Source organism: Bison bison, unplaced genomic scaffold (genome assembly GCF_000754665.1).
Source record: "Bison bison bison isolate TAMUID 2011002044 unplaced genomic scaffold, Bison_UMD1.0 scf7180017864029, whole genome shotgun sequence".
Lineage (NCBI taxonomy): Eukaryota > Metazoa > Chordata > Mammalia > Artiodactyla > Bovidae > Bison > Bison bison.
In genome coordinates, this window is record NW_011494601.1 from 3,978,161 (window position 1) to 4,003,803 (window position 25,643).

The window sequence follows — 25,643 nt, forward strand, 5'->3', positions numbered from 1 at the left end:
TGCTGTGAACAATGCCCGGCACTGTAGGCCTTCATTCTCCAGGTGCCGCGGCACGCAGCGGGGTCCACTAGCGACCGCCGGGTCCAGCCTGCGGGGCGACCTCGGAGGTATGTCTAGTCAGTCCCTTTTCTAAGACTCTTCATCCATCAGTCCTTTGAGAACCTCTGCTAGCCTTTAATCAATGTTAAGGTCTAAAAGAATAAAACCCAGGCCAGGGCTGGTACTCCTGAATTTTGGTCCCTGGCACCCGGTTTCAGGACCACTCGTGCCTTTTCACTTTCTGATTTTCTTAGCTCCCTCTGCTCTGAGCTCAAGTCTGTTTTGCTCGGCGAGACTTGTGGTTGATTATGCACGATGCCTGCTAGGTTTCTTTGGAAACTGTGGGCCGGGAAAAGTTGGGGGGAGTTGCATTGCACCATGGGAAAATCTTAGTAGTAGCTGCTGGGGCTCAGTTCCTTCCCTGAGGGTGCGCCAGCTGTTTGAGGAGGGAAGGCTGGTGGCTGGTACCCTTGGATGGTGGGTGATGAATCCTTGAGTATTCCTGTGTATGTGTGTGGGGGGGAGTATTACTGGGAGTTGGTGACAACTGGTAGGCTTGGCGTGGCCTGTTTGGGGACTGTGGAAAGCCAGGCTTTTAGACAGGGAAGCTGAAGAAGAAAGCATAGCTCTGAGGAAGGAAGAGCCAGCAATTGTTGGGCACCTACTGTTGGGACAGGCACTCTGCTTTGTCACGTTTCATTGTTACCACTCTGTGAGCTACGATTCCTACTTTGCCAGAGAGAAAACTCCAGCTTGGAGTGGTTAAGTCGCTCAAAGTATTGGGCACCAGGAGTTTCCAATTATGACCCATTGTTTTATTTAACCCCTTTGGAGCCAGGAAGCAGGAAGTGCCACCTTTTCGATGTCTTGTGTTTGTTTTAAAAGTGAATGGAGACGGCTGACAAACTGCCTGTAACAACTTGTAGGCCACAGGCTGATGAGACCCGTTCATGTGGCTGTTAAAAGCCTGACTTACTAAGGAGATGATTTTATAAGCTGTTCCTGGTAACAACTCCGTTGGATATTGGCCATCCCAACCGACTTTTTGTAGTGAAGGCAGCTGACATACAGAGACTGAACTGCTGGCTACACAGCAGATCGTTTCATTGGTGGCCCTTCTGTTTCCACTGTGGGTTTCTGACTCTAGCATTTTTGTCTCTCAAATCTGCATTGTCCCCCAATTACGATCATTTATGCTGGTCAACCTAGTCCTCCCCTGGGATGATGGTTTGGAAGATGTTAAGAAGAGCTGTTGGATGTGGCTCTGAGGATAATAAGGTCAGAGGATAATCTCTTTGGGCTAACTTTTTCTTCTTTTTTTTTTTTTTAATTAATTTTTTTATTGGAGTGCAATGTTGTAGTATTTTCTGCTGTTAGTTTCTCACTTTTACTAAGTGAGTCAGCTAAAGGTATATCCTATATCCCCTCTTTTGTAGATTTCCTTCCCATTTAGATCACCACAAAGCATTGTGTAGAATTCCCTGTGTTACACAGTAGGTTCTCCAGTTATTTACCTATTTTATACATAGTATCTTTTTAATTGCCTTGCTGTCTGCCTAGCTGTCTGTGTTTGAAGGAAGAAATTGATCAAGGAAGCTGGCGGAAGTTAGAATGCAGACTCAAGTTCTGGGTGGGATGTGTTTGAATCAGGGCTAGCTTTAATCTCTGGAATAGATGAATTGTCATTAATTAGGTCCCTCTCTTTTCCATGCCTGGTGCATATGGTGGGGCCTCTCCGAGCTGAAGTTCTGGAAGCTGGTCTGACTTCTAAGGAAAGCATGAAATAAGGTTTGGATTTTATTCTCAAGGGCAGCTTTTCAGACCCTAGTTTTAACACAGTGTAGAGCTGTGTAGCTTTTCCAAGGAAAGTTGTTCATTTTGGTTTGGTTGTTATTCGCTAAGTCGTGTCCAACTCTTGCAACCCCATGGACTGTTACCCACCAGGCTCCTCTGTCCATGGGATTTCCCGGGCAAGAATATTAGAGTGGGTTGCCATTTCCTTCTCCAGGTGATCTTCCCGACTCAGGGATCAAACTTGGGACTCCTGCATTGCAGGTGGTCTCTTTACTGACTGAGCCACAAGGGAAGCCCAATTTTAGTTAATACTTTAGAAAACAATAGGATGGCATTTGACCTGGTAAGATGCCATGTAGAGCTTTTGGGGATGAGGGATGACGTGGTGCGACATAAATCGCAGAGCCTTGGGATCTTTGTAAAGGATGAATTACTGTGCAGTGATTTTCCAGCATATTTTCTTGCAGCCAAGGAGCCCCTCTTATGGTACAAAGCTCAGTGCCTAAAAGGACTGCTCAGGTTGAAGGGATAGAGGCACCAGTTTCATCCCTGAGGAGCCAAAGCCGGGGAGGTTCAGCCCTGTGTCCTGGTCTTTGCTCTCCCAGCAGGTTCCACCTTGCACACAGGTGCACAGCTCTGCCTGTCGGTCAGCTTTAGTGCAGGGCTCTTGTGGGAGCTGCAGGGAGGAAGCTGTTGGCTTCCCAAGGACCCACAGCCTCAAGGGGAGGTGCCCTTGTCACTGTTTCTCCATCCAAGGTGCTGCCATCACCCAGTTAAGGGCTCCCTTGGTGGATTCCACATCCCATGTGGACCCCTCGTCTGGAATGCCCATCCCCTGGCTAGCACTCGTGTGTTGTGGGACTTTGTTGTGCTGCGGGGAAATGATGTCTGACAGCTCCCCACTTGGGGTCTGGAACTGGGGGAAACTGGTCTAGGTGGCATTGGGCAGGTAAGCAAATCAAACTCATCTATTCTGCTCATGCTCAATTAGAGATAGCCCGGACATTTATAGTCTACCACGCTTAGGCCTGGAGTTTGAAGGTGACTAAGAAACCACAGTGTGGCTTTATTCTGGGGGCAAGGGGGACTTCTGTACCAGAATTGACAGTACATTGCTATTGAGCATTTTCTATCTTACAGCATACTTTAATATTTCACTCAATTCTGTGGCACCCAGTGGCATGAGTGTTGCCTTTTCTGCAGACGCAGGGTTCCGGGCCTGTCTGTGAGATCTGAGGACAGACTGGAAGTCACAGGGTAGAAGGGAGCTGGTGTCAGGCTAAGTGTAGCGCTCCAGCTTCCATGTCCTTGGTGGTTTTTCCTGTTACCTGGGTAGGCCCTCCCATTACAGCTTCAAGTCATTTCCTGCATTGGGAGCTCTGTGGAGTTTTGTAGCTTTCCCTTGTCCCATTACATGAATGTTTAAGAAGGGAATAGGTACCTTTGTCCCTGCTGGTGGTAGAGAGAGGAGAGAGCTGTTCTCTTCTGACTGGCTCAGGTCTCTAGTTTTTTCCGCAATTGTACCAGGATCAGGTTTGTTTACTTGGAACCCATGAGGTCCTTTGTTTTTTCTCTTTGATTCATTTGCCGACATCTGGGTTTTCTCTCTTGAAGCTCCTCAACCGCCTGGCCCTGGGCCTCGGGGTCCTCGTCTGTGAGTTGGGGCTGCATGGCCTGCCTCAACTACTGGGAGGCAAAATGTGATTGAGGAGGATCGAAGTGTCCGGTCCTGTGTTTGGTGCAGACAGGGCCAGGGTGCATAGGATGAAATTCCAGCCTGCCGCTCACTGCCTAGGTAGGGGAATGGGACACTGAGAAGAGTGACATTATGAGACAGATTAACTGAGCGATAGAAATACCATGGGGCTCCATGGTAACGAATCTGCCTGCCAGTGCAAGAGATGCAGGTGTGATCCCTGGGCCAGAAAGATCCCCTGGGGTAGGAAGTGGCAACCCGATCCAGGATTCTTTACTGGAAGATTCCATGGACAGAGGATCCTGGTGGGCTCCACTCTGTGGGGTTGCAATGAGTCAGACACAACTGAGCACGCACATCATCATCATCATAACTCTGTCTACCACATGCTTTCCACACATGCTCTCATCCGCCTCTGGTGGCTCTAGTTACCATCTACACGTGGAGGGCTCCCCAGACTTTTCCCAGCATGCCTCTCAAGTGGTGCAAAAGCTGCAGAACATGGTGACTGCTGGCTGCCCTCCCTCCCGCGTGTCCTGAGCCGAATGTCTCCTCTCGTGCCCTCTGTGCCTCCTCTTTAGTTTCCTGGTGAGCAGACTGCCTTGGCTTCACTAGAATTAAGAGGATGGAGACAGTAGTGTTTTCTGAAGAAGCCGAGGAAGGCTTCGAGGAGGGGTTGTGGCTTGAGCACGGTGTTGAAGGGGTTCTCTGAGCGTGCAGAGGGGAAGGAGGAAGTTTTGGGTAGGAGAAACAAGAGCAGAGACCATGAGAGGAGCAGTATGTTTTCAGGTCATAGAAATTAGACCAGCCTGAGTGAGCAGGGCTTTGGCATTGGCTCTAGATGGGTGGGGATGAAGGACCATGATGGCTAGGCGGAGCGAGGGGTTTATATACTACTTGGAGTTGAGGCTTTGTACACTTGTCAGAAATTAAAGCTGAAGGAGTTTTCTAAAATGAAATAACCCTGTCAGGCGTTTCTAGTAGGAGGAGTGCCACTTAGCTGCTGATTGTCAGGTGTGGATTATCTATTATTCATTAGAGGTTATCTGGACCTTTTATTGGCAGGCAGATTCCTCACCATTGAGCCACCAGGGAAGCCCTCATTTGGTTATTTTAATTGTGTTAAGAGGAAGTGGTAGAAGAACTTGAAAGTAATGATTGAAATGAGATTTCTAACAGAAAGGCAGTTATTATTTATCCCTCTATGTATTAGATTAGGCATCTATGATCGCAGGCAACAGAAACTTAGCTCAAACTGTGTTAGACAGGAAAGAGGGATTGATTGTATAATATTCCAAAACCTTGGAATGGATTGGGGTTGGGTGATTGATCCTGAATGCCGTGGGCTTTTTCTGTTAATGTCATCCTGGAACATGACCTCAGGCCCCTCTTGGCTTCATCTTCACAGCCTCTGACCAGAGAATAAAGGGAGCTGAATCCACTAAACCAGGCAGAAAAATCTCATGGAAGGATTCTGATTGGCTTAACTATGGTCACATGTCCGTGTGAGATCCAGTCTCTGTGGCTAGGGCTAGAGGATTGGCCCAACCAGTAGGGTAGCCTGATGGGATGCTGTGATTGGCAGCTTGTACCAGTACCATGTGGTTCTTTAGAGTGGGAAGAAGCAGTTCTCAAAAGAGAGTAGAAAGGATGTTGTGCAGGTAAAGCATCAGGTGAATGTCTACTACATGTGGTCTCATCTTCATATGATGATGCAGTTTGGTGTGGGGTGGTGGGAGAGGTTGTCAGATTTTACTAGGTTTTAGACTTGAAGCTTTTTAAAATATATATACATTTCTTTATTTTAATTGGAGGCTAATTACTTTACAATATTGTAGTGGTTTTGCCATATATTGACGTGAATCCGCCATGGGTATACACATGTTCCCCATCCTGAACACCCCCTCCCACCTCCCTCCCCATCCCTTTGGGTCATCCCAGTGCACCAGCCCCGAGCACCCTGTCTCATGCATCGAACCTGGACTGGTGATTCTTTTCACATATGATAATATGCATGTTTCAATGCCATTCTCCCAAATCATCCCACCCTCGCCCTCTCCCACAGAGTCCAAAGACTGTTCTATACATCTGTGTCTCTTTTGCTGTCTCGCATACAGGGTTATCATTACTATCTTTCTAAATTCCATATATATGTGTTAGTATACTGTATTGGTGTTTTTCTTTCTGGCTTACTTCACTCTGTATGATAGGCTCCAGTTTCATCCACCCCATTAGAACTGATTCAAATGCATTAATGGCTGAGTAATATTCCATTGTGTATATGTACCACAGCTTTTGACTTGAAGCTTTTTCATTCTCCTCTTTCACTTTCATCAAGAGGCTTTTCAGTTCCTCTTCACTTTCTGCCATAAGGGTGGTGTCATCTGCATATCTGAGGTTATTGATATTTCTCCCAGCAATGCTGATTCCAGCGTGTGCTTCATCCAGCCTGGGATTTCGCATGGTGTACTCTGCGTATAAGTTAAATAAAGCAGGGTGACAATATACAACCTTGACGGACTCCTTTTCCAATGTGAAACCGGTCTGTTGTGTTCCGTGTCTGGTTCTAACTGTTGCTTCTTGAGCTGCATGCAGATTTCTCAGGAGGCAGGTAAGATGGTCTGGTATTCCCATCTCTTGAAGAATTTTCCACAGTTTGTCGTGATCCATACAGTCAAAGGCTTTGGCGTAGTCAATAAGCAGAAGTAGATGTTTTTCTGGAATTCTCTTGCTTTTTTTTGATGATCCACTGGATGTTGGCAATTTAATCTCTGGTTCCTCTGCCTTTTCTGAATCCAGCTTGAACATCTGGAAGTTCTCGGTTCACATACTGTTGAAGCCTCACTTGGAGAATTTTGAGCATTACTTTGCTAGCGTGTGAGGTAAGTGCAATTGTGTGGTAGTTTGAACATTCTTTGGCATTGCCTTTCTTTGGTATTGGGATGAAAACTGACCTTTTCCAGTCCTGTGGCCACTGCTGAGTTTTCCAAATTTGCTGGCATATTGAGTGCAGCACTTTCACAGCATCATCTTTTAGGATTTGAAATAGGTCAACTGGACTTTAAGACTTTAAGCAAGACAGTTAGCCTTACTGAACTCATCTCCCTCTCTGTTGTTGTTCAGTTACTCAGTTGTGGCTGATTCTGTGACCCCATAGGCTGCAGCACGCTAGGCTTCATTGTCCTTTGCCATCTCCCAGAGTTTGCTGAAATTCATGTCCACTGAGTTGGTGATGCCATGCAACCATCTCGTCCTTTGTCATCCCCTTCTCCTCCTGCCTTCAATCTTTTCCAGCATCAGGGTCTTTTCCAAGGAGTCGGTTCTTTGCATCAGGTGGCCAAGTATTGGAGTTTCAGCTTTAGCATCAGTCCTTCCAATGAATATTCAGGATTGATTTCCTTTAGTATTTACTGGCTTGATCTCCTCCCTCTCTACAGAATATTTAAAACAATAACTACTTCATTGTGCTATTTGACAATCCATGGTAGGAAAAAAGGAGCAGAGGGATTGGGGGCAAGAGGAGAAGGGGACGACAGAGGATGAGATGGCTGGATGGCATCACTGACTCGATGGACGTGAGTCTTAGTGAACTTCGGAAGTTGGTGATGGACAGGGAGGCCTGGCATGCTGCGATTAATGGGGTTGCAAAGAGTCGGACACGACTGAGCGACTGATTTGATCTGATCTGATCTGTTTAGTGTGGTGGACAATGAAGCCTGGAACCAGCCTTAGAACCAGAAGTTTGGGATTCTCCTGATTTTTCTGAGGGTTATGTGAGAACTCCTTATAAACTATGCTAAACGGATGTCAGGGTTGCTTTTACTGTGGCTGTGGATCACCAAGAGTAGAATGTAACCTCCGTGAGCCAAATTTGCTATTGTATTCCCAATGCCTAGAACAGAGCCTGGCCCAGAATGGGCATTCAGTAAATTTCTGTTGCATGAATAACTATTCAGCTGGTGTGACGAATGAGTGGCGTGTCCCTGTGGAGTCCAGATCCTCTTCAGAAATAGGTGCAGATTCCTAGGTGGTGACTTCACGGTGACAGAAGGCTGTGAGAGTGCAGGAAGGCCAGGGTGAGTTCCAGATGCACACACGGACATCCCCTTCCCCAGGGTGTCTGTGATGGAAGCAGATGGTGTGACTTTGGTGTCGGAAGTCCCCAAGTCACCCCTCAGGTACCAGCAATGTGGGACTGGCTGCCAGAAGTCCTGTGGAGCAACCCTAGTACCTGTTGCAGGACTGGAGCACCCTTCCCTCTCTGCGCTTAGAATTTGAGTGTCAACTTGGTGTCCTCAAAAGAGTTTTGGATGGGAATCTGTTCCTAACTGCAACATCTTGACCTTTGATGAGCCTCTTAACTATCCAGGGCTTGTTTTTTTTCCAGTGAAAAGCTAGATGAGGTAAAGCTGGAAGAAGTTCAGGACTGCCTCAGTCCTCTAGGGCAGCAGTCCCCAACCTTTCTGGCACCAGGGACTGATTTCATGGAAGACAGCTTTTCCACGGGATGGGGGTGGGGGATGGTTTGGGGATGATTCAAGGGGATTACATTTGTTGTGCTATAGTTTCTAATCTAATGCCACCGCTGATCTGATAGGAGGTCCCAGTCCACTGCCCGGAGGCTGGGGACCCCTGCTGTAGGGTTCTCAGTACTTGCAAGGTGGCATTAGGTCCAGGGAAGCTGGGTGATGGGGTTGGGTTAGACTTCTGAGACTTCTTCTAGCTATGTACCATGCTCACTGTTTTTGGATTTAGCGTTAGTGCTGAGTGATTTTTGTACTCTGGCTTTCTATTTCCTGAAAAACTAAGCAGTGTAGAAGTATTTTGTCTTTGTTGTTTTGGTCCACCTCAGTCCAACCACCGGAGAAGGCAATGGCACCCACTCCATTACTCTTGCCTGGAAAATCCCATGGACAGAGGAACCTGGTAAGCTGCAGTCCATGGGGTTGCTAAGTCGGACACGACTGAGCGACTTTACTTTCACTTTTTGCTTTCATGCACTGGAGAAGGAAATGGCAACCCACTCCAGTGTTCTTGCCTGGAGAATCCCAGGGACAGAAGAGCCTGGTGGGCTGCCGTCTACGGGGTCGCACAGAGTCACACACAACTGAAGTGACTTAGTAGCAGAGGCAGCATTCCAACCACCATCATGAGGGGGCTCTTTATTTCCTATATCTTGGGAAGATGTGAGCCACACAAATAGTGGGCACAGAGCAAGAAGGCTGAACTGCCTGTAGTCCTGTGCAGTAGGGAGGCTGAACATGTTCAGAAAATAATTTTAAATGGGATTGAGAAAAAAAGAAAAGAAAAATGGGATTGAGTTGGGGAGATATTGTTTGTTTGTTTGTTTTCCCCCCACCTGTTTCCCTGGTATCTCTGAATTGTGTGTGTCTATTGATGTGTTTGAGACAGAGTTCCATGAAAGTGCTACAGAAATATTTTAAATTAAACAGATACTTTGAGTGTTCCATGTTTGCCATCCAATTCTGAACCCTTGGTGGGTAATTGTGGGGTGACTGTTGACCTTGATGTTTCATTTCACACTAAGGGTCATAATCCATTTGCTTTGTACTTTTTTTAATACTGTGGTAAAATACACATAGCATAACATTTACCATTTGAAATATTTTTTTGCTGTTTTTTGTATTATGGCGAAATATCTGTAACATGTAAATAATTACCTTGTTCACTATTAAGTGTCCATTTCAGTGCTGTTAAGTACATTCTCATTGTGCAACCATCCACACCATCCATCTCTAGAACGTTTTTCATCTTACGAAACTGAAACTCTATCAATTAAACAATAACTCTCCATTCTCCCCTCCCCCCAGCCTCTACAACCACCATTCTATTATACTTTCTGTCTCTGAATTTAACTGTTCTGGTATCTCATATAAATGGAATCGTAGAGTATTCATCATTTTGTGACTGGCTTGTTTTCACTTAGCATCATGTCTTCATGGGTCATCCATGTCAGAATTTCCATTTTATTTTTAAATTTTTAAAGAACACATAATATAAAATTTACCATCTTAACCATTTTAAATGTGCAGTTCAGAAGTGCTAAGTATATTCTCATTGTTGAGTAAGAGATTTCTGGAACTTTGACATCTTGCGAAACTAAAACTCTGTGTCCATTAAACAATAACTCCTCCTTCCTCCCTCCTCCACCTCTGGGAATCGCCGTTCCACTTGGTTTCTGTGAATTTGATTCCTTTAGCTAGCTTGTGTAAGTGGAGTCATACACTGTTTGTCTTTCTGTGACTGGCTTATTTCACTTAGGGTAATATCCTCAACGTTCACCCATGTTGTAACATGTGACAGAATTTCCTTCCTTTTTAAAGACTGAATAATATTCCATTTCATGTATATACCACATTTATCTATTCATCTGCCAATGGACTCTTGGGTTCCTTTCGCCTCTTGTGAATAAAACTGCTGTGAACATTGGTGCACAAATACCTCTTTGAGGCCCTACTTTCAGTTCGTTTGGTTATATATCCAGGAGTGGAATTATGGTTGATGTGATAATTCTGTGTTAATTCTTTAAGGAATTTCCATACTGTTTGAGTTTTAATTAAAGGAATTCCTACTGTCTACAGCACCTTGACTCAGGGGTGAGTGTCCTGCCTGGAGTCCCAGTTTATGTTTTATTATTTTCTAAAAATTGTGTAATTTTTCCCCCCAGACTCATTTTGGAAAGTCTCGAGACATTCCTTTTGGACTTTAAATATTTTAATAGTCATCTGTGACTCTTTTGAGGACAGGAGTTGTTGACCATAGAATCCCAGCAGCGCTCATATCTGGCCAGGAGATGTTCACACATTTCCTTCAAGTTTGCAATACTAATATCTCCATCCCCAGAGGCCCAAAAGTATGTTAGTTATTTCTGCTTTGTAGACGCTTGCTCTTTATCCCATTCAGGGTTAGTTTGGTTATATAGACTTGAATCCAGGGTAACTGGCTGTTAAGATTTTTCTTTAGAAAAACCTAGATCAGCATTTCCCACAAAAACATCTTCTAAACAGTAGTTTGGTGGGATGTCAGTGGTGTTATTTGTAAAAGGGGTCCTGTGGTTAAGTACATTTGAGCAGTGTTGTTTTGAGAAGGTCACGCAGGCTCCTTTACTGGGGCCTTTCAAGCTACCAGTAAGCCCGCCTTGGAACTTCACTGGAGTGGGTTCACTGTGCAGTGTTTCCCAAACTGATTTGACCACAAAGCCCTTTTCCATTGAGCATCTTGCAACGTGAGTGTTCTGAGAAGTGCACTCTTGGGAAACTTGAGCATTAGTGCAGGGAGTTGGAGCATCAGTGTATACCATCGTTTTTTGAATTTTCTCACAACTCTTTCATTCAAGAAACAAAAAAACCTTAAATTCTGATACCAGCTGAAATGGGCATATGATTATTTGATTTTTTTTGTTTTTTGCTACGTTGCTGATTCTGACATGTAGTGGATTCCGGGACCAGTAGATTTTTAGGGAAGAGTGTGTGATCTTGCCTAAGTAAGAAGTATGACCTCTCTGGTCCTTCATTTCCCTAGTGTAGCTCAATAGGAATGGTCTCGTTCATGATGATTATTGTTTGAGATGGTTAAACCTATTGTCGTCTTCTCTAAAACTAGACTTTGGTCCATAGTTGGGGTTTCTGGGGGGCACCTTGGAAGGATTTGTAGAGACCTGTCCTGGTGGTTTGGTGACTGTAGGTTCAGGATTGGTTAACTGTTGTGTGAATCTTTCTGAGCCCTGGGGAGTTGTTGGGCTGGAGATTTGGAAGGTGACCCGGAGAATGATGTTACTTCTAAAAAGATGGGTGATACAGCTGAATGACGCAGGTGGCCTGAGCGTCACTGATGGGTTTGGAGCCCAGGAGTAAGGCCACAAAGAGCTGAGAGTCATGAGCCCACACTTGGGGAACCCCCACAAGTTTAAATCTTGGGTCTTCCATCTCAGGCTATGTGATTTTAACAAATCGCTTAACCTCTTTGGGTTTTCTTTTTCCTTATCTTTCAAAGGACTAACATTCTCCTCGTAGGGCTTTGGTGAGGATCTAGGAGATTTGTGTGAAGTGAGGGCAAGCTGTTGCTGCTGCTTCTGCTCCTGCTCTAGGAGGTACCTGCCCTCCAGTGGAGAGCCAATCCCCTACCTGTCCTTGGAATCAGGAAGTGTCACAGGGTACAGAGAGATGCTCAAGGGAGGGTGGAGCGTGTGCCATGGGTCTGGAAGTTCACGTTCCTGCGGCTGCTCAGAACACGCCTTCACAGTGCTCTGGTCCTGGGGTCTGCAGTTAAGGAGGGCATTGCCATGAGCTGTGAGGAGTTCAGCTCCAAAAGGACCCAGGGAAGAGTTATTTTAAAGGAAAGGTGACTTAGAGGGGCCTGGATGCCTGTTTTCAGATGGACATGGACAGGTGATGAGACCTGATTCTTTCTGACCCCAGAGAGCTAACTGGTAGAAGATACTGGGAGACAGAATTGAATCCAATATAAGGAAGGACCTTTCTCTCTCCCTCCTATCTTCATTTGGAACTATATATTATAAAATACTCAAACATGTGCAGAGATTACAAACTCCCAGCTCCCAAACTTTTGTTTTCTATAATATTTTCAGATAAATCCCAGCCATCATATTACTTGCTCCATAAATGCTTCAGGAAGTGTCTCTAAGAAATAAAATCATAAAAAGAAAAAAGTTTTTTACAGCTGACTGTATTAACAATTTAATGTCTTCTCATATCCAACTGATATTCAGTTTTCCTTAATGGGCTTCCCTGGTGGCTCAGATGGTAAAGAATCCGCCTTCAACGTGGGAGACCTGGGTTTGATCCCTGAGTTGGGAAGATCCCCTGGAGAAGGGAACAGTTATCTACTCTAGCATTCTGGCCTGGAGTATTCCATAGACAGAGGCTCTGGTGGGCTACAGTCCATGAAGTTGCAAAGAGTCAGACACAACTGAGTGACTTTCACACTTTCCTTATTGCAGGAATGCCTTTTTATAGATGGTTTGTTTAAATCCGGATTTTAAAAAGGTCCACACATTAATAAGGTTGCCTGGGACCCTTCCCTGGGCTTTTTGTTTAGGGAAGAGCTTGTTTTCATGGTCTGTGCCATCCAGCCATGGAGTGGACTGTGGAAGGTGGTGACATTCCTTCCCTGAGAGTCCACGTAGATGCTGGATGAGCGTGGGGTGGTTATGTTAAGGAGTGGATTGTGGAATCTGATCACAAACCCATGTAGCCCCAGGTTCCTCACGGGACTGTTACAGACAATTAATAGGAAATAACATGTGAAATGTAACTGTTGTTTATGAATTAAATTATTTTACTTTTTTAGCTGTGGGGTTTTTTTCACTAACTGGACTCTTAGGTGAGTAAGCCAGATATATAAGCTAGACAGGGGCTATGGAGGCTTGGCGCTTGCCCCTTTTCCTTGTGGACTCCCTGAGGTGCCTCCGTAGGGTTCTTTGAGTTCTCAGGATTCCCTGGAACTGAGTTTGGAAACTACTGTGCCTGGATGCTTTTATTGTAAGATGCTCTCTATGATGAGGGAGGTGAAGAGCCACCCAAAGTCTCACCTTCCTTTACCTGAACTGAGCTGGGTTAGTGAGTGACAGCTAGATGCAGAGGCTGTTTTTGCACCAGATACTCTTGCCTTTGCCTGTTTCCTCTGTTTACCTGTGTAGGTTTTCTTTGGGGATGAACCATGCTCTCAAAAATGACAAATGACCAGCTACTTAAAAAAAATATTCTTTGCTACCCAAGGCAGTGATGGGGAAGGAGCAGAGTGAAACCTCATCAGATGGGGTCAGGTGGAAAGTGGTTACCTTTTTTGAAAAATTACTTTTTTAAAAATACCATCACTGACTGGCCCTACCCCTACATGGCCTAAGAGGACGGTTAGTTGCTGATGAATAAATAAGCTTCTTCTGAACTGTAGCCTGCAGGTGGGGTTCCTGGAGCCGCCTGTGTGGAAAGCCAGCAGAGATAATCACTTGTGACTCTGAGCTGTGGCCTTGGTGGCTGTCTCAAGCCAGGGGGGGTTTTCTCTGCCCACAGTTTTTTTCTGGGTGTGGCCTATCTCTTTCCTGGGTGGCTGTCAGGCTTCTTTCTGGGTCAATTTCAGGTTATTTGTCTGGATGGTAACTAACTCCTTAACATGGCCTGGGATCCTCAGACAAATATTCTTGTCTATCACTTTGACCATTGTAAAGCTGCTGTTCAAATGTGGTGAAAATCTATCTGGCCAAGACTGAGTGAGAGGATAACAAACCACATGGGAAGAAACTTAATTGTATTTTTAAATTTTGATGTAAGAAGGCATACTTTTAAAGAAATATAATGACCTTTTTAATAATCACAATAACCTCCAATTCTTCTTGCTCAGGGTAACCTCTTTTTCGTCTTATCTGGCCAGAACTTTCATTTCCTGTTTATGTTTCTTAAGCAGCTTAAGATTGTTGAGCATCATGGCTGGAAGGGATCTTAGAGATGACTTTGCCCAGACTGCTGATTTTAGAAATGAAGAACTAGCAGTCCAGAGACACAGAGGGACTCCCCCAGGCTTGCATAGCGTGCCCTGGCAGAGCCAGACACAGGGTCCAGGTTTCTCCCCAGGCCAGAGCTCTTTCCCAGTCTTCTCTGCCAGCCACAGGCTGGGCGGGGAGTCTCAGAGCCTTGGCTAGTTTTTCCTGATCTGGGCCTGGCTTTGCAGGCAGCAGCCTTTCCAGCATGTAACAGGGCATTGCAGCAGTTCATGGAATTGTGCTGCAGCTCTTCTTCCTGACCATTGAGAAAAATCTTTTATCAGATCATGCAGGTGGTATTAGTATTTATGTTCCACTAATGGGTGGACTTGGCCAAAAGAAGTTCTTCAGCTTCTCGGGGCCTCCAGCTGCTGAGAGGAGACTGGGGAGCCTTTGGAGTCCTTGTCCGTTTCTTTAGAGTCTGCATTTGTTCTGTACTCTCGGCCATCCTGTGAAGGTCCCCATTGAGATTTCTGTGTCCCAAGCCTTGCGCACCCTTTCTCTTCTTCATGACAGTGTTCATTCATCCAGCAGACATGTTCTGAGCACCTGTCACACAGAGGGTACTGTTCAGATGCAAACGTAGGACGTGACATCTACATTTAGTGCTGAGTCAGAGAATGGGTCTGATGTTGGCAGGAGGCACCTCCTTGTCTCATTCTTTATATGATACAGCAAAAACTTCCAGCGCTGACTGCTGTGGCTTCTTAGTGCTTAGTCACAGGACAGAGTTCAAGCAGCGAAATGACGCCACCAAGCCTCTTGCCTCAGAAGAACAGCCTTTAATAAAGATAAGAGGGTAAAGGCCTGTGGACACTGAGCTGGCCCACCCCCATGGCCAACCTCAGTGGAAACTGGATCCAGGAAACGGCAAGAAAATAAACAAAACTAAAATGTGCTGGCTCTGGGTCCTTCTCTTGGAAAAAATATAGCTGAGCCTGAAACAGCTTAGAATTTATGGCCTGAGTGCGAGTTTACACAGGGACCGTCTATTCTCCTAACTCATTTCTTTTTTTACTTTTTGTTTAAAATTTTTATTTATTTTTGGATGTTTTTATTTGTTTCTTTAGGGGTCCCTGTTGCTGCGTGCGGGCTTTCTCTAGCTGTGGCGAACAGGGGGCTGCTCTCTAGCTGTGGCGCACAGGCTTCTCATTGTGGTGGCTTCTCTTATGGCGCGTGGGTCCTACAGCGGGCAGACTTCAGTAGATGTGGCATGCAGGCACACCGGCTTAGTTGTCCTGTGGCATGTGGGATCTTCCTGGACCAGGGATTACATTGGTGTCCCCTGCATTGCAAGGCAGATTCTTAACCACTAGACCACCAGGGAAGCCCCTCTCCTAACTCATTTCTGATGGAAAATGGCAGACCACTTTTATGAATCTTGTCATATATTCTCACCCATTTTATGAACTCAGGGAGAGGAAACAAAACAGTGACCATTTGTCGTTGCTTTGCACGGGAAGTTGTGGAATTTTGCATGGGCTCCTGTTTCTGCCCTGAGCCTCCTGTACATTAAGGCTTCTCATATGCAGACTCAGTGGAGGCAGTCCGTGTCTTCTTGCATGAGATCATTCAGCCTTTGGGGTGGAGCCCAGACAGAAGTGGAGCCAGGTTTTATCCGTCCATCTGCCTACCCCTCTGCCCGCCCGTCATCCATCCAATGTGTACCTGGTCAGTGCCCCACCCAGGCGCTAAATGTTGAGCTTGCAGAGAGGAGAACGTTAGCCTCGCTCGTGAATGACAACCACAGTCCCATACTGGACACCCCGACCTGGATCTGCCCTTTCAGATGGAAATTATGTCCTATTCTTCCTCAAAGGTTTTCATTTCTGGTTGCACTGTCTAGACTAGAGCTTTTAGAAATCCTGAAAAGTAATCAGCTTAGCTTATCGACTTCCTACTCCTCACCTTCCATTTTGTGGTTTGTAAAGCAGATGCAAGTGTGTTTGGTTACAAAAATCTATAAGATTCTCAGAAGAGTGACTGAGAAGGTGGCTGCTGCCCACCAGCAGTTCATTATCTCATTGGAAAGCCCAAGCCCGAGGGAGCCGGGATCCAGCTGGGCAGGTCATGCGGCATAGAGAAGGCCGCCTGAAGGTCAGTGTACGATGAGCTGGTGCCGGTGGGTGGCTGGCAGGCTGGGTGGGCGCTGGAGAGGGGCGAGGAGGAAGGCTGGCCTAATGAGGCAGCATGCACAGTAGGGGCAGCAGGCTTGGGAGAAAATCCATTCTATGAAGAGTGGGTCTTCATGGGAATTCCGAGCTGCTGTTTAGAGCATGTACTCATCAGGCCCTGGGAAAATGGGGTCAGGATAACCGGAAGGCATAGGGCAGGCCTGGCTGTCACATCCAGTCATTCTTCCTGCACCTGCACCTCTGGGAGGCTATCTGAGCCTGGCCATCCTAGAGGAATAGGTGGAGTTGGCATGGGCAGGGGGGTGATCTGTGGAGTGCGGGAGAGGGCACTGTGGCCGGAAGATGGTGGGGGGAGGGGGTTCAGACTGACTGGTCAGCCCCCTTGGAATCCCTGAAATCATTGGATTTCTGTGACCTGTTAGGTGGATTAGAAGGCCTTCTTTTTCCTCCTAAGTTTGAAGTCTGAGAATTACAGCTGGGATATTTAGAAATGGGTTTCAAGGGCTTCCCTGGTGGCTTAGATAGTAAAGAATCCGCCTGCCATGCAGGAGACCCAGGTTCGATCCCTGGGTTGAGAAGATCCCTTGGAGAAGGGAATGGCACCCTACTCCAGTATTCCAGCCTGGAGAATCCCCACGGACAGAGGAGCTGGTGGGCTACAGTCCATGCGGTCCCAAAGAGTCAGATGCGACTGAGCGACTAACACTTTCATACTTTCCAAGTTCTCCAGGAGACTTGAGGCCTATTCGCATTTGCTGGCCTTCTCTCTGTGGAGGAGACGGGAGTGGTTGAAGAGTGAAGTGGCTGAGGGGGAACAAGTGACCAGTGCCCTCTAGCTGTGTCCCCACGGCTACCTCATACAGGCTCGCCAAGCCTCGTCTCTGGCGGGGATTGCACTGTCATCTCCTGAGCTGGTGTGAAAGCAGGTAGGTGGTTGTGTGCTGTACAGGTGATAGGTGTTTCTGTTGCATAGGATACTTTGTCTTGTAAGAATTAAAGGAGCTACTATTTGTGAAGTGTTGAGAGCAGTCCTTTGCACCCAGTAGACACTGTGTAAGCTGTAACTTGTTTTGTTATTGATGCCCCAATCCCAGGGCTCTTAAGCACCGCCCTCCAGTGACTTCTGGGGCAGCTTGGTTGGTTTGTTCCCCCTTCTTTCTCGTGCTCAGGGTATGGTCCACAAACCAGTGCTGGTCTGTAAACTCTTGGCTCCTGATCCATGATGAAGTTAGCACAGAGATTGGAATCTGCATTTAGCAATCTTGAAAGCATTTTGACCTTGCTGGGACGCATTGAACAGGTAGACTGCCTCAGGTGCTGTCAGATCACATGGGGAGTCACGTGTGGTAGGAACTGTGCACAGTAGTGCTCGGTGGTGCAATTGTGTGATGACAAAGAAGTGAAGGAGCCCGAGAACCCCTTGTCGCTTATTCTTGAACGGTCATGTCCTTGGGAGGATCCTCCACCCATCGGAGCAGGTGGGACCTAGGGCGTTTTGCGAGGCGGTGCTTGATGTTTGTGCTCTATCAGGCTGTAGTGAGCTTTCCCAGTGGAGGTTTTTATTAAGGAGCAATTATTTCCATCAGGGCCACTGATGCTTACCTTGGCAAATGCTTTTCTTGTCACTCTCCTAGTAGGCGTGGTTCTGGCAGGTTTGGTAAGAATTGGCGATGAACTCTCCTTTTCCACCTCTTAGACTTCGCAGAAACTGGAAAGGTAGATGGCAGTGGACAGCAGGGTGTGGGGTGGTGGGGACTCACCCCTGCGGGTACAGCTGTCCTGCAGCCTCTGGCAGGGCTGCTGAGCCCTGACCCTGCAGGCCCTCTCCTGGATGCCAGTGCCGCAGGCCCCTCCCTATCCCCGAAGGGGTGCTCAGTGCTCTGTGGGTGGCATCCGTCCCTGGGAGAGCTGACAGTGCAGTGTATCCAAGTGACTGAGACACACCCATGGCGATGGGATGGAGCTTAAAGCGTAGTTAGTGCTAGGTGAAAAAGTAGGAAGTAGAGCGAGGTGGACACTGACATAAATTAATAATACAAAACAATGCCCATTTTGCAAGAACACAAAGAAAAAGATAGAACAATGGTCGCTTCTGTGCCTGGGGGAGAAGAGTGGAAGAGAAATGGGAGTAAAAGGAAATAAATAAGACGAGAGATAAGAAGGAAACATCACTTTTCTATGGGCTGCTGTCCTCAAGGGAAAGGTCTTTTGCTTGCTCCCAACTGGGCTGCTCCAGACGGCCCAGTTTCTAATGGTGTAGCATCTGTGTGTTTTGGCTGATCTGTCAACCTCAGGCAGATTGCTTACCCAAAAGTGGCCTCAGTGAAGAGTTTCCCAAGCCATTGCAGGGCTGTTGTAGTCACGAGTTGGGGAGGGGCAGCTGTAGTTTGGGGAACAATTGACTCAGTGACTCCAAAGGGACGTGGGTGTTTATGATATTCATCTAGGTGATTGTGGGGAGGTGACCAACTCTTGATTTATTTTTAATTAAAAATTTTTTTATTGGAGTATAGTTGCTTTACAGTGCTGTGTTTTAATAGTTTCTGCTATACAGCAAAGTAAATCATCTGTACATATACGTATGCATGGGTGCGTGCTTGTTCAGTCGCTCAGTTGTGTTGGGCTCTTTGTGACCCATGGACTGTAGCCCACCAGGCTCCTCTGTCCATGGGATACTCCAGGCAAGAATAAAAGTCGTGTTGGGCTCTTTGTGACCCATAGACTGTAGCCCACCAGGCTCCTCTGTCCATGGGATACTCCAGGCAAGAATAAGGATTTGCCATTTTCTTGTCCAGGGAACCTTCCCAATCCAGGGGTTGAACTTGCGTCTCTTGCATTGGCAGGTGGATTCTTTACCACTTAGCGCCCTGGTAAGCCCTACATATACATGTATCTCCTCTTTTTCAGATTTCCTTATCATTTAGGTCACTGCAGAGCACTGAGTAGAAATCCCTGTGCTATACAGTAGGTTCCGTTAGTCATTTTGTACACAGGATCAACAGTGTATATATGGCAATCCCAGTCCCCCAGTTCATCCCGCCCCAACCCTGATCAACACTTGATTTAAGCACATGTGTACCTGTGGTGGATTCATTTTGATATTTGGCAAAACTAATACAGTTATGTAAAGTTTAAAAATAAAATAAAATTTAAAAAAAAAAACAAAAAAACACTTGATTTAAACATGGCATTGGGAATATGTGTCAGCAGTGCTGCTGCTGCTGCTGCTAAGTCGCTTCAGTCGTGTCCGACTCAGTGTGACCCCATAGACAGCAGCCCACCAGGCTCCCCTGTCCATGGGATTTTCCAGGCAAGAGTACTGGAGTGGGGTGCCATTGCCTTCTCCGGCAGTGCTTGCAGTGACCCACATTCGCATCTTGGCCATAGTGGGAAAGTATGTAGAGTCACCCTTGAAGTCAGTTCTTTAGAAAGACAGCTCTGTTGTATTTGTTGAGCTTTTGATGCCATGTGCTGCAAGGGAGATGGCGGTTTTAGCTTCAGGAAGGTAGAGTCCAGCAGTACATGAACTGAGAACTTCATATGTTCAAGCTGGTTAGAAGAGGCAGAGGAACCAGAGATCAAGTTGCCAGCATTTGCTGGATCATAGAGAAAGCAAGGAAATTTCAGAAAAACATCTACCTTTCTTTCATTGACTATGCTAAAGCCTTTGACTGTGTGGATCATAACAAACTGTGGAAAACTCTTAAAGAGATGGGAATACCAGACCATCTTACCTGTCTCCTGAGAAACCTGTATGTGGATCAAGAAGCAACAGTCAGGGTAAGGAGCAACTTTTTAATTGCCAGTAGTCACTGCTTTAGGAAAGGGAGTGAGCTCCCAGCTGCTGTAAAGTATTCAAGCAGAACCTCGGGGGTGGCTAGGAAGGTGTTCCTTCTCTCATGTTCATGGTTGAACTAGATGCTGTCTGCCATCCTTCCTCTCCTAACTGAACCAGGCTTCATGTTTTAAGTCTGACGCTGGTCATTAAAATAATCAGTTAAAAAATATAATTAGCCATGTTCATGGTAGAGAATTTGGAAAATGCAGGTAATCAAAAGAAGGTACTTTTACCTTCTTTTATTTTGCAGATACTTTTACTAACTGGCTTCCCTTGTGGCTCAGCTGATAAAGAAGCCACCTGCAATGTGGAAGACCTGGGTTCAATCCCTGGGTTGGGAAGATCCCCTGGAGAAGGGAAAGGCTACCCACTCCAGTACTCTGGCCTGGAGAATTCCAGGGACTATACAGTCCATGGGGTCGCAAAGAGTCGGACATGACTGAATGACTTTCACTTCACTTCTCTGTTTAGACTACCCTGGTGGCTCAGACGGTAAAGCGTCTGCCTACAATGCAGGAGACCTGGGTTCGATCCCTGGGTGGGGAAGATCCTCTGGAGAAGGAAATGGCAACCTACCCCAGTACCCATGCCTGGAAAATCCCGTGGATGGAAGAGCCTGGTAGGCTACAGTCCGTGGGGTCGCAAAGAGTCGGACACGACTGAGCGACTTCACCTTACCTTACCTTTACTAGCTGGAGGTAGATACTATAAAGCTGTTTTAAAAGAGTGAACAAAGGAATCATTTTTTATGGGTGCACAGTATTGCCCTATTAGAATGTATGTCACCAGTCCCCCTTGATTGGAAATTTAGGAATGTCTTATTTTTCAATTAGGCTCCCTGGTGGCTCAGATGGTAAAGAATCTACCTACAATGCAGGAGACCTGGGTTCAATCCCTGGGTCAGGAAGATCCCCTGGAGGAGGGCATGGCAACCCACCCCAGTATTCTTGCCTAGAAAATCCCCATGGACAGAGGAGCCTGGTGGGCTACAGTTAATGGGGTCACAAAGAGCCCAACACGACTGCGTGACTAACACTTTCACTTTTATTTTTCAACATATGTCGCCACGAGGATCTGTGTACTTTTTCATTTCCTTGGGGTACATATCTGGAAGTGGGGCTGTTGGGTCAAAGGGTGTGGACGTCTTTAAGTCTGGTGATAAAAATCGCCAGGCTCGTGACATTGATTCTGAGTTCCTCCTAGGTTCCTCTCCGAGCAGGTTTTTGGATCCTCATCTTCAGAATCCCCTGGGAAGTGTCTGAAAAGTGAACACTCCCTAGCCCCTCCCTGCTGCTGCTGCTGCTAAGTCGCTTCAGTCATGTCTGACTCTGTGCGACCCCATAGATGGCAGCCCACCAGGCTCCCCCGTCCCTGGGATTCTCCAGGCAAGAATGCTGGAGTGGGTTGCCATTTCCTTCTCCAATGCGTGAAAGTGAAGTCGCTCAGTCGTGTCCAACTCTTAGCGACCCCATGGACTGCAGCGTACCAGGCTCCTCCGTCTATGGGATTTTCCAGGCAAGAGTACTGGAGTGGGGTGCCATTGCCTTCTGAAACAGAACTCGAGAGTGGGCTGGCCTCTCGTCTTCATTTCACCAGCGCCCGGGAGAGCCTTCCCCTAGCACATGGTGCTTTCTCAGCGTCTGAGCCTGCCCAGGGAAGGGAAGCAAGGAAGCGTCCGTTCTCCCATCTGAGGGAGAACTGGGATGTGCTTGCGGGTCAGGGAGGCTCTGGAGTGGGAAGTGTACTGTTTAGGGACCTACCTCTGGCTGCTGTTTTTCTTGTCTGTTAAGTGGGAGTCTCCACTGTTTTGATGAGCTGGGTGTCCTCCATGTATGAATACACGCACGAGTGTTTCACTAACCAACATCACCCGGTGAGAAGGAACTCACTGGGCCAGGCCAGACCTGGGAAGGGAGCTCTGGGACAGGTGGGTCAGGATGGAGCTCATCTTTCCTCCTCTTCCCCACAGGGACGTGGGGCTGATACACTGCTGGAACAGGGTGCTGTGGGCCCCTGCAGGCCCTGGCATCTTTCTGTTCAGATCAACCAGGGGAGCTGCTTCTGCCCCTCGCTTGTTGCTCATTCCCTGTGTGTAAGAGTGAGCCCTTTGTGGGGCTCCCTGCCAGTGCGGGGGCCTGAAGAAGGCCCAGAGGTCTCTCTGCAGCACCGCGGCTCCCAGAAGTCACCCATGCTGCCTTTTATCCCAGCTTCTCATTTGGATGGGCTGCTTCCTGACGCTGGAGCTGCTGTTCCCGACGAGCTTGTTCAGGTGTACACACCTAGGGATGGACTCTTGGCCAGGTGTAACCTCAAGGGAGCCACTCTAGATGGGCTGTTTACCAGTTGTCCCTGCAGAAGTTGAGTCTCTGCCTGTCCTCTGTTTGCTGGTCTGTAAGTCTAGAAGGAAGATTGTTCTCTTATTGAAGCAAACATACTGAGCTGTGGTGGCGTCCAGATGAGTGATGTACATGAGAGAGCAGATGGCACCGTGGCTGGCTTGGGGACTGGTGAGTCGTGCTCTAAAGTGGGTAGAGACAAGGTGCCTGGGGAGCATGTTCAAGGAAGGGACTGGCTTTGTCTCATAGAAGGGAGAGCTGGGTTGAGGGTTGGTCTCATGGGGGAGGTGACTTGAGGGCCAGGCTTTGAAGGTTGAGTAGCAGTTGTCAGGTGATGGGTAGGGATATTGCAGGCAGAGGGAGAGGAGCTTGGCAGGAGCCAAGTGTGTGGGGTGACCGTGGGCACTGTGCTGGCTGGACAGTGGTCTGGTCAGGGGGGACTGGGGCAGAAGAGCTAGAGAAGGAAGCAGGAGCTGGGATTCAGGCTGTGAACCTGGCCTCCAGGTCTGCTTCTGAAGCTGCTGAGCCATGTGGCTTAGGCGAGGCTTAATGTTTTGGAGCCTTGCCTTCCTCCCCCCATGAGATGTGGTAATAAGACCAGCCTTGGAGGAAGTTATTAAGTGGTGCAACTGGGCAGAAAATTAGATGCTTAACAAGTGCGTATTTCCTTCTTCTCAGTGCTGGGGTGAGGCTTTGTGACTTTATCCTAAAAGGCTAGAGGGAGACATGGAAGGCTGTAGAGCAGGGAACTGACAAGATTGCATCTGTTTGGGTACGTGTTTGTTTTTAAGACAACTTTGATGGTCTGATGGTGGATACCTTTTGGGGTCTAGGGTGGAGAGGCTAGAGACTCGGGCCTAGACTGGGAGGGGTGAAGAGAACCCTTCCCCATCATGGTTTATCTTGTGCTACATTTCTTGTCTTCTGGCTCCACGGGGCTACTCAGATGGCCTAACTGAGCTCTGGGCAGAAGGTTTTGCAGGAGGGACTAGGGTTTGAAATGTGTCCCCAGAGAGCTGGCTCCTCTTAAGGGAGGCTATAGAACTGGATGCTTGCCAAGTGTGAGTCTGGTCTTGAGAAAGTGGGATGAGTGTCAGGATCAGGCAGAGGCTGGGCCAGGACAGAGCTCGTGGGAACAGGCCTGATGGAGCAGTGCAGTAGATGATAAGTGTTGTAGACGGTTACTGACCACTTACAGCATGTGCCAGGGAGCTGACACGGATGTCTCCGGTTGTCCCAGCAACCCGAAGATGAAGGGCTTTTATTTCCCCCATTTTACAGATGCGAGGACTTGAGGGACAGAGAGGGCAAGCTACTTGCCCAAAGTCTAAGCTGGTGAGTTAGGATTTCACATCTGGTGGTTGGGATCCATAGGTCACACCCACTGAACTGTGGTGGGAAATCAGAGCAGCCTCTGGGGCCGCTGGATCTGGACTTTGGGCTCCTGGTTCCTTCTGGCAGGTTTCAGGTGCACATGGAGAGCTGGTCAGCAAGGGGACGCTGCCTGTGGAGATGGTGCACCTGAGGCCGGGAGGACCTGCAGGGCTGCCTGCCAGGTGCTGCCGGAGCTGGAGGACACACGTTATGTGCCCCCTTCCCCGCCAGCCTCGAGACTGCCACCTCCCTCACGTCTTCTTACCCACACCCCCGGGAGCTGGGATTTTTGAACTGGGGCTGGAGGCGTGGGTGGGATTTGGATGTTCACAGAGCCAGGCGCCCAGACAGACTCTGGTGTGGAGGCGGGGACAAGCCTGCTGTTTCTAAGAGAATGTGGCTTCTGTATCCTGGGTGACGACAGAGACCTCAGAAATCCTCCCGGTAGGTAGGCACGTTGCTCCAGGCTGGTCCTTGAGTTGTTAAGAGTGCATAGAGTGGAGGCAGGCTGGGCAGTGCTGCTCACTGGTCTCACGCATCTGTCAGCACGCTCTTGCCTGCTGTGCTTGCCCAGGGCCACAGAATTCCTCCTGCGCAGGATTCCGGGCAGCCCGCCATGGCCACTTGATATCAGCTGTTCTTAAGCTGCAAAGCTCTTCACTACATCTGGGGAAAAGGAAGGTGCTAGAGTGGCTGCTTCTTCCTGGCATGATGCCAAGCTGCCCGGTGACTTGGAGCCACTGCTTTCCCTTCTTGGGTCTTTGTGTTTGGTGACCCTGCCCGGCACGGCAGCTTTCTCCACTTCCTCATCTACTGCCTCACCCGCCCAGGCGTGCACAGGCCTGTCGGAAGCCAGGCCTCGGAGGGGCAGGGGCTGTGCTTCCTGGGATCGCAGGGCAAGCCCCGGCCTGAAGGGACAGACAGGGCCCAGCCGCGTGACTCGTGTGCCCTGAGGAGCTGCTCCTGCCAGATGGTGTCATCCGGGGGTTGGATTAAAAGATAACTCTGTTGGCAGGAAGAGCAGCCCTCTCCTGGCGTTAGGAGCCAGGCCAGTGGTGGGCTCTGCGCAAGCTCTCCTGGCCCCGCTCCCGGACGCCTCTGCCTCTCCTTTCACTCCCTTCCTGCCGGGACGACTCTCCTCAGATGCTCCTGCACCTCTGCCTCCTTCACGTTGTCAGCAGCCTCCTCTCTGTGGACAGGTTTCAAAATCCTGTGTTTTTTTTTAAATTTGGCTGTGGCAGGTCTCAGTTGCAACATGTGGGCGGGCTCTTTAGTTGTGGCATGCAGGATCTAGTTCCCTGACCAAGGATCAAACCCAGACCCCTGCATGGTCAGCATGGGGTGTTAACCAGTGGACCACCAGGGAAGTCCCTCGTTTTCAAAATCTTAATGAGCAGTTCAGCAGGATTTGCTTTCTTTCTCTTTATTCCCCGTCTCTGACAATAAGTCTGTCGCTGGGAGGGAGGTGTGGCAGGGCAGGGTGGACATCAGCAGACCGTGTCCAAGCCTTTATGGAGGTGCGGAAGATAGGGTCATCTTGGCCTAAGTGTGACAGGCGACTGTGAGCCCTTGTCTCTTAGACCTGATGGAAGGGCCGTTCTGGTGCCTTGAGGAAATTCGAGTACTCAAGGAATATGGGAGGAAGGTGCTTCCTGAAGCTGGTGGGATCATGGGTGTTTTGTTGGGGGACGGTCCCCCGTACTCCTGGACCTGCAGGAATTCTCAGGAATTTCTGGGGAGCCCCAGTGTGTTTTAATCATTCAGTTGTGTCCGACTCTTTGCAACCTCATGGCCTGTAGCCCACTAGGCTCCTCTGCCCTTGGAATTCTCCAGGCAAGAATACTGGAATCAGTTGCCATTCCTTTCTTCAGTGGATCTTCCCAACCCAGGAACTGAACCTGGGTCTCCTGCA

General features: G+C 48.0%; 1 protein-coding gene across 1 annotated transcript in view; it reads left to right on the top strand.

Annotated features, from left to right (window-relative positions):
* Positions 1-25,643, top strand: part of DLG5 (discs, large homolog 5 (Drosophila)) — a 131,424-nt gene that overhangs the window by 8,714 nt on the left and 97,067 nt on the right. Inside the window, exon 2 of the mRNA XM_010834197.1 lies at positions 43-107. Coding sequence (XP_010832499.1) covers positions 43-107 — 65 coding nt within the window. The remainder of the gene's footprint in view (positions 1-42; positions 108-25,643) is intronic.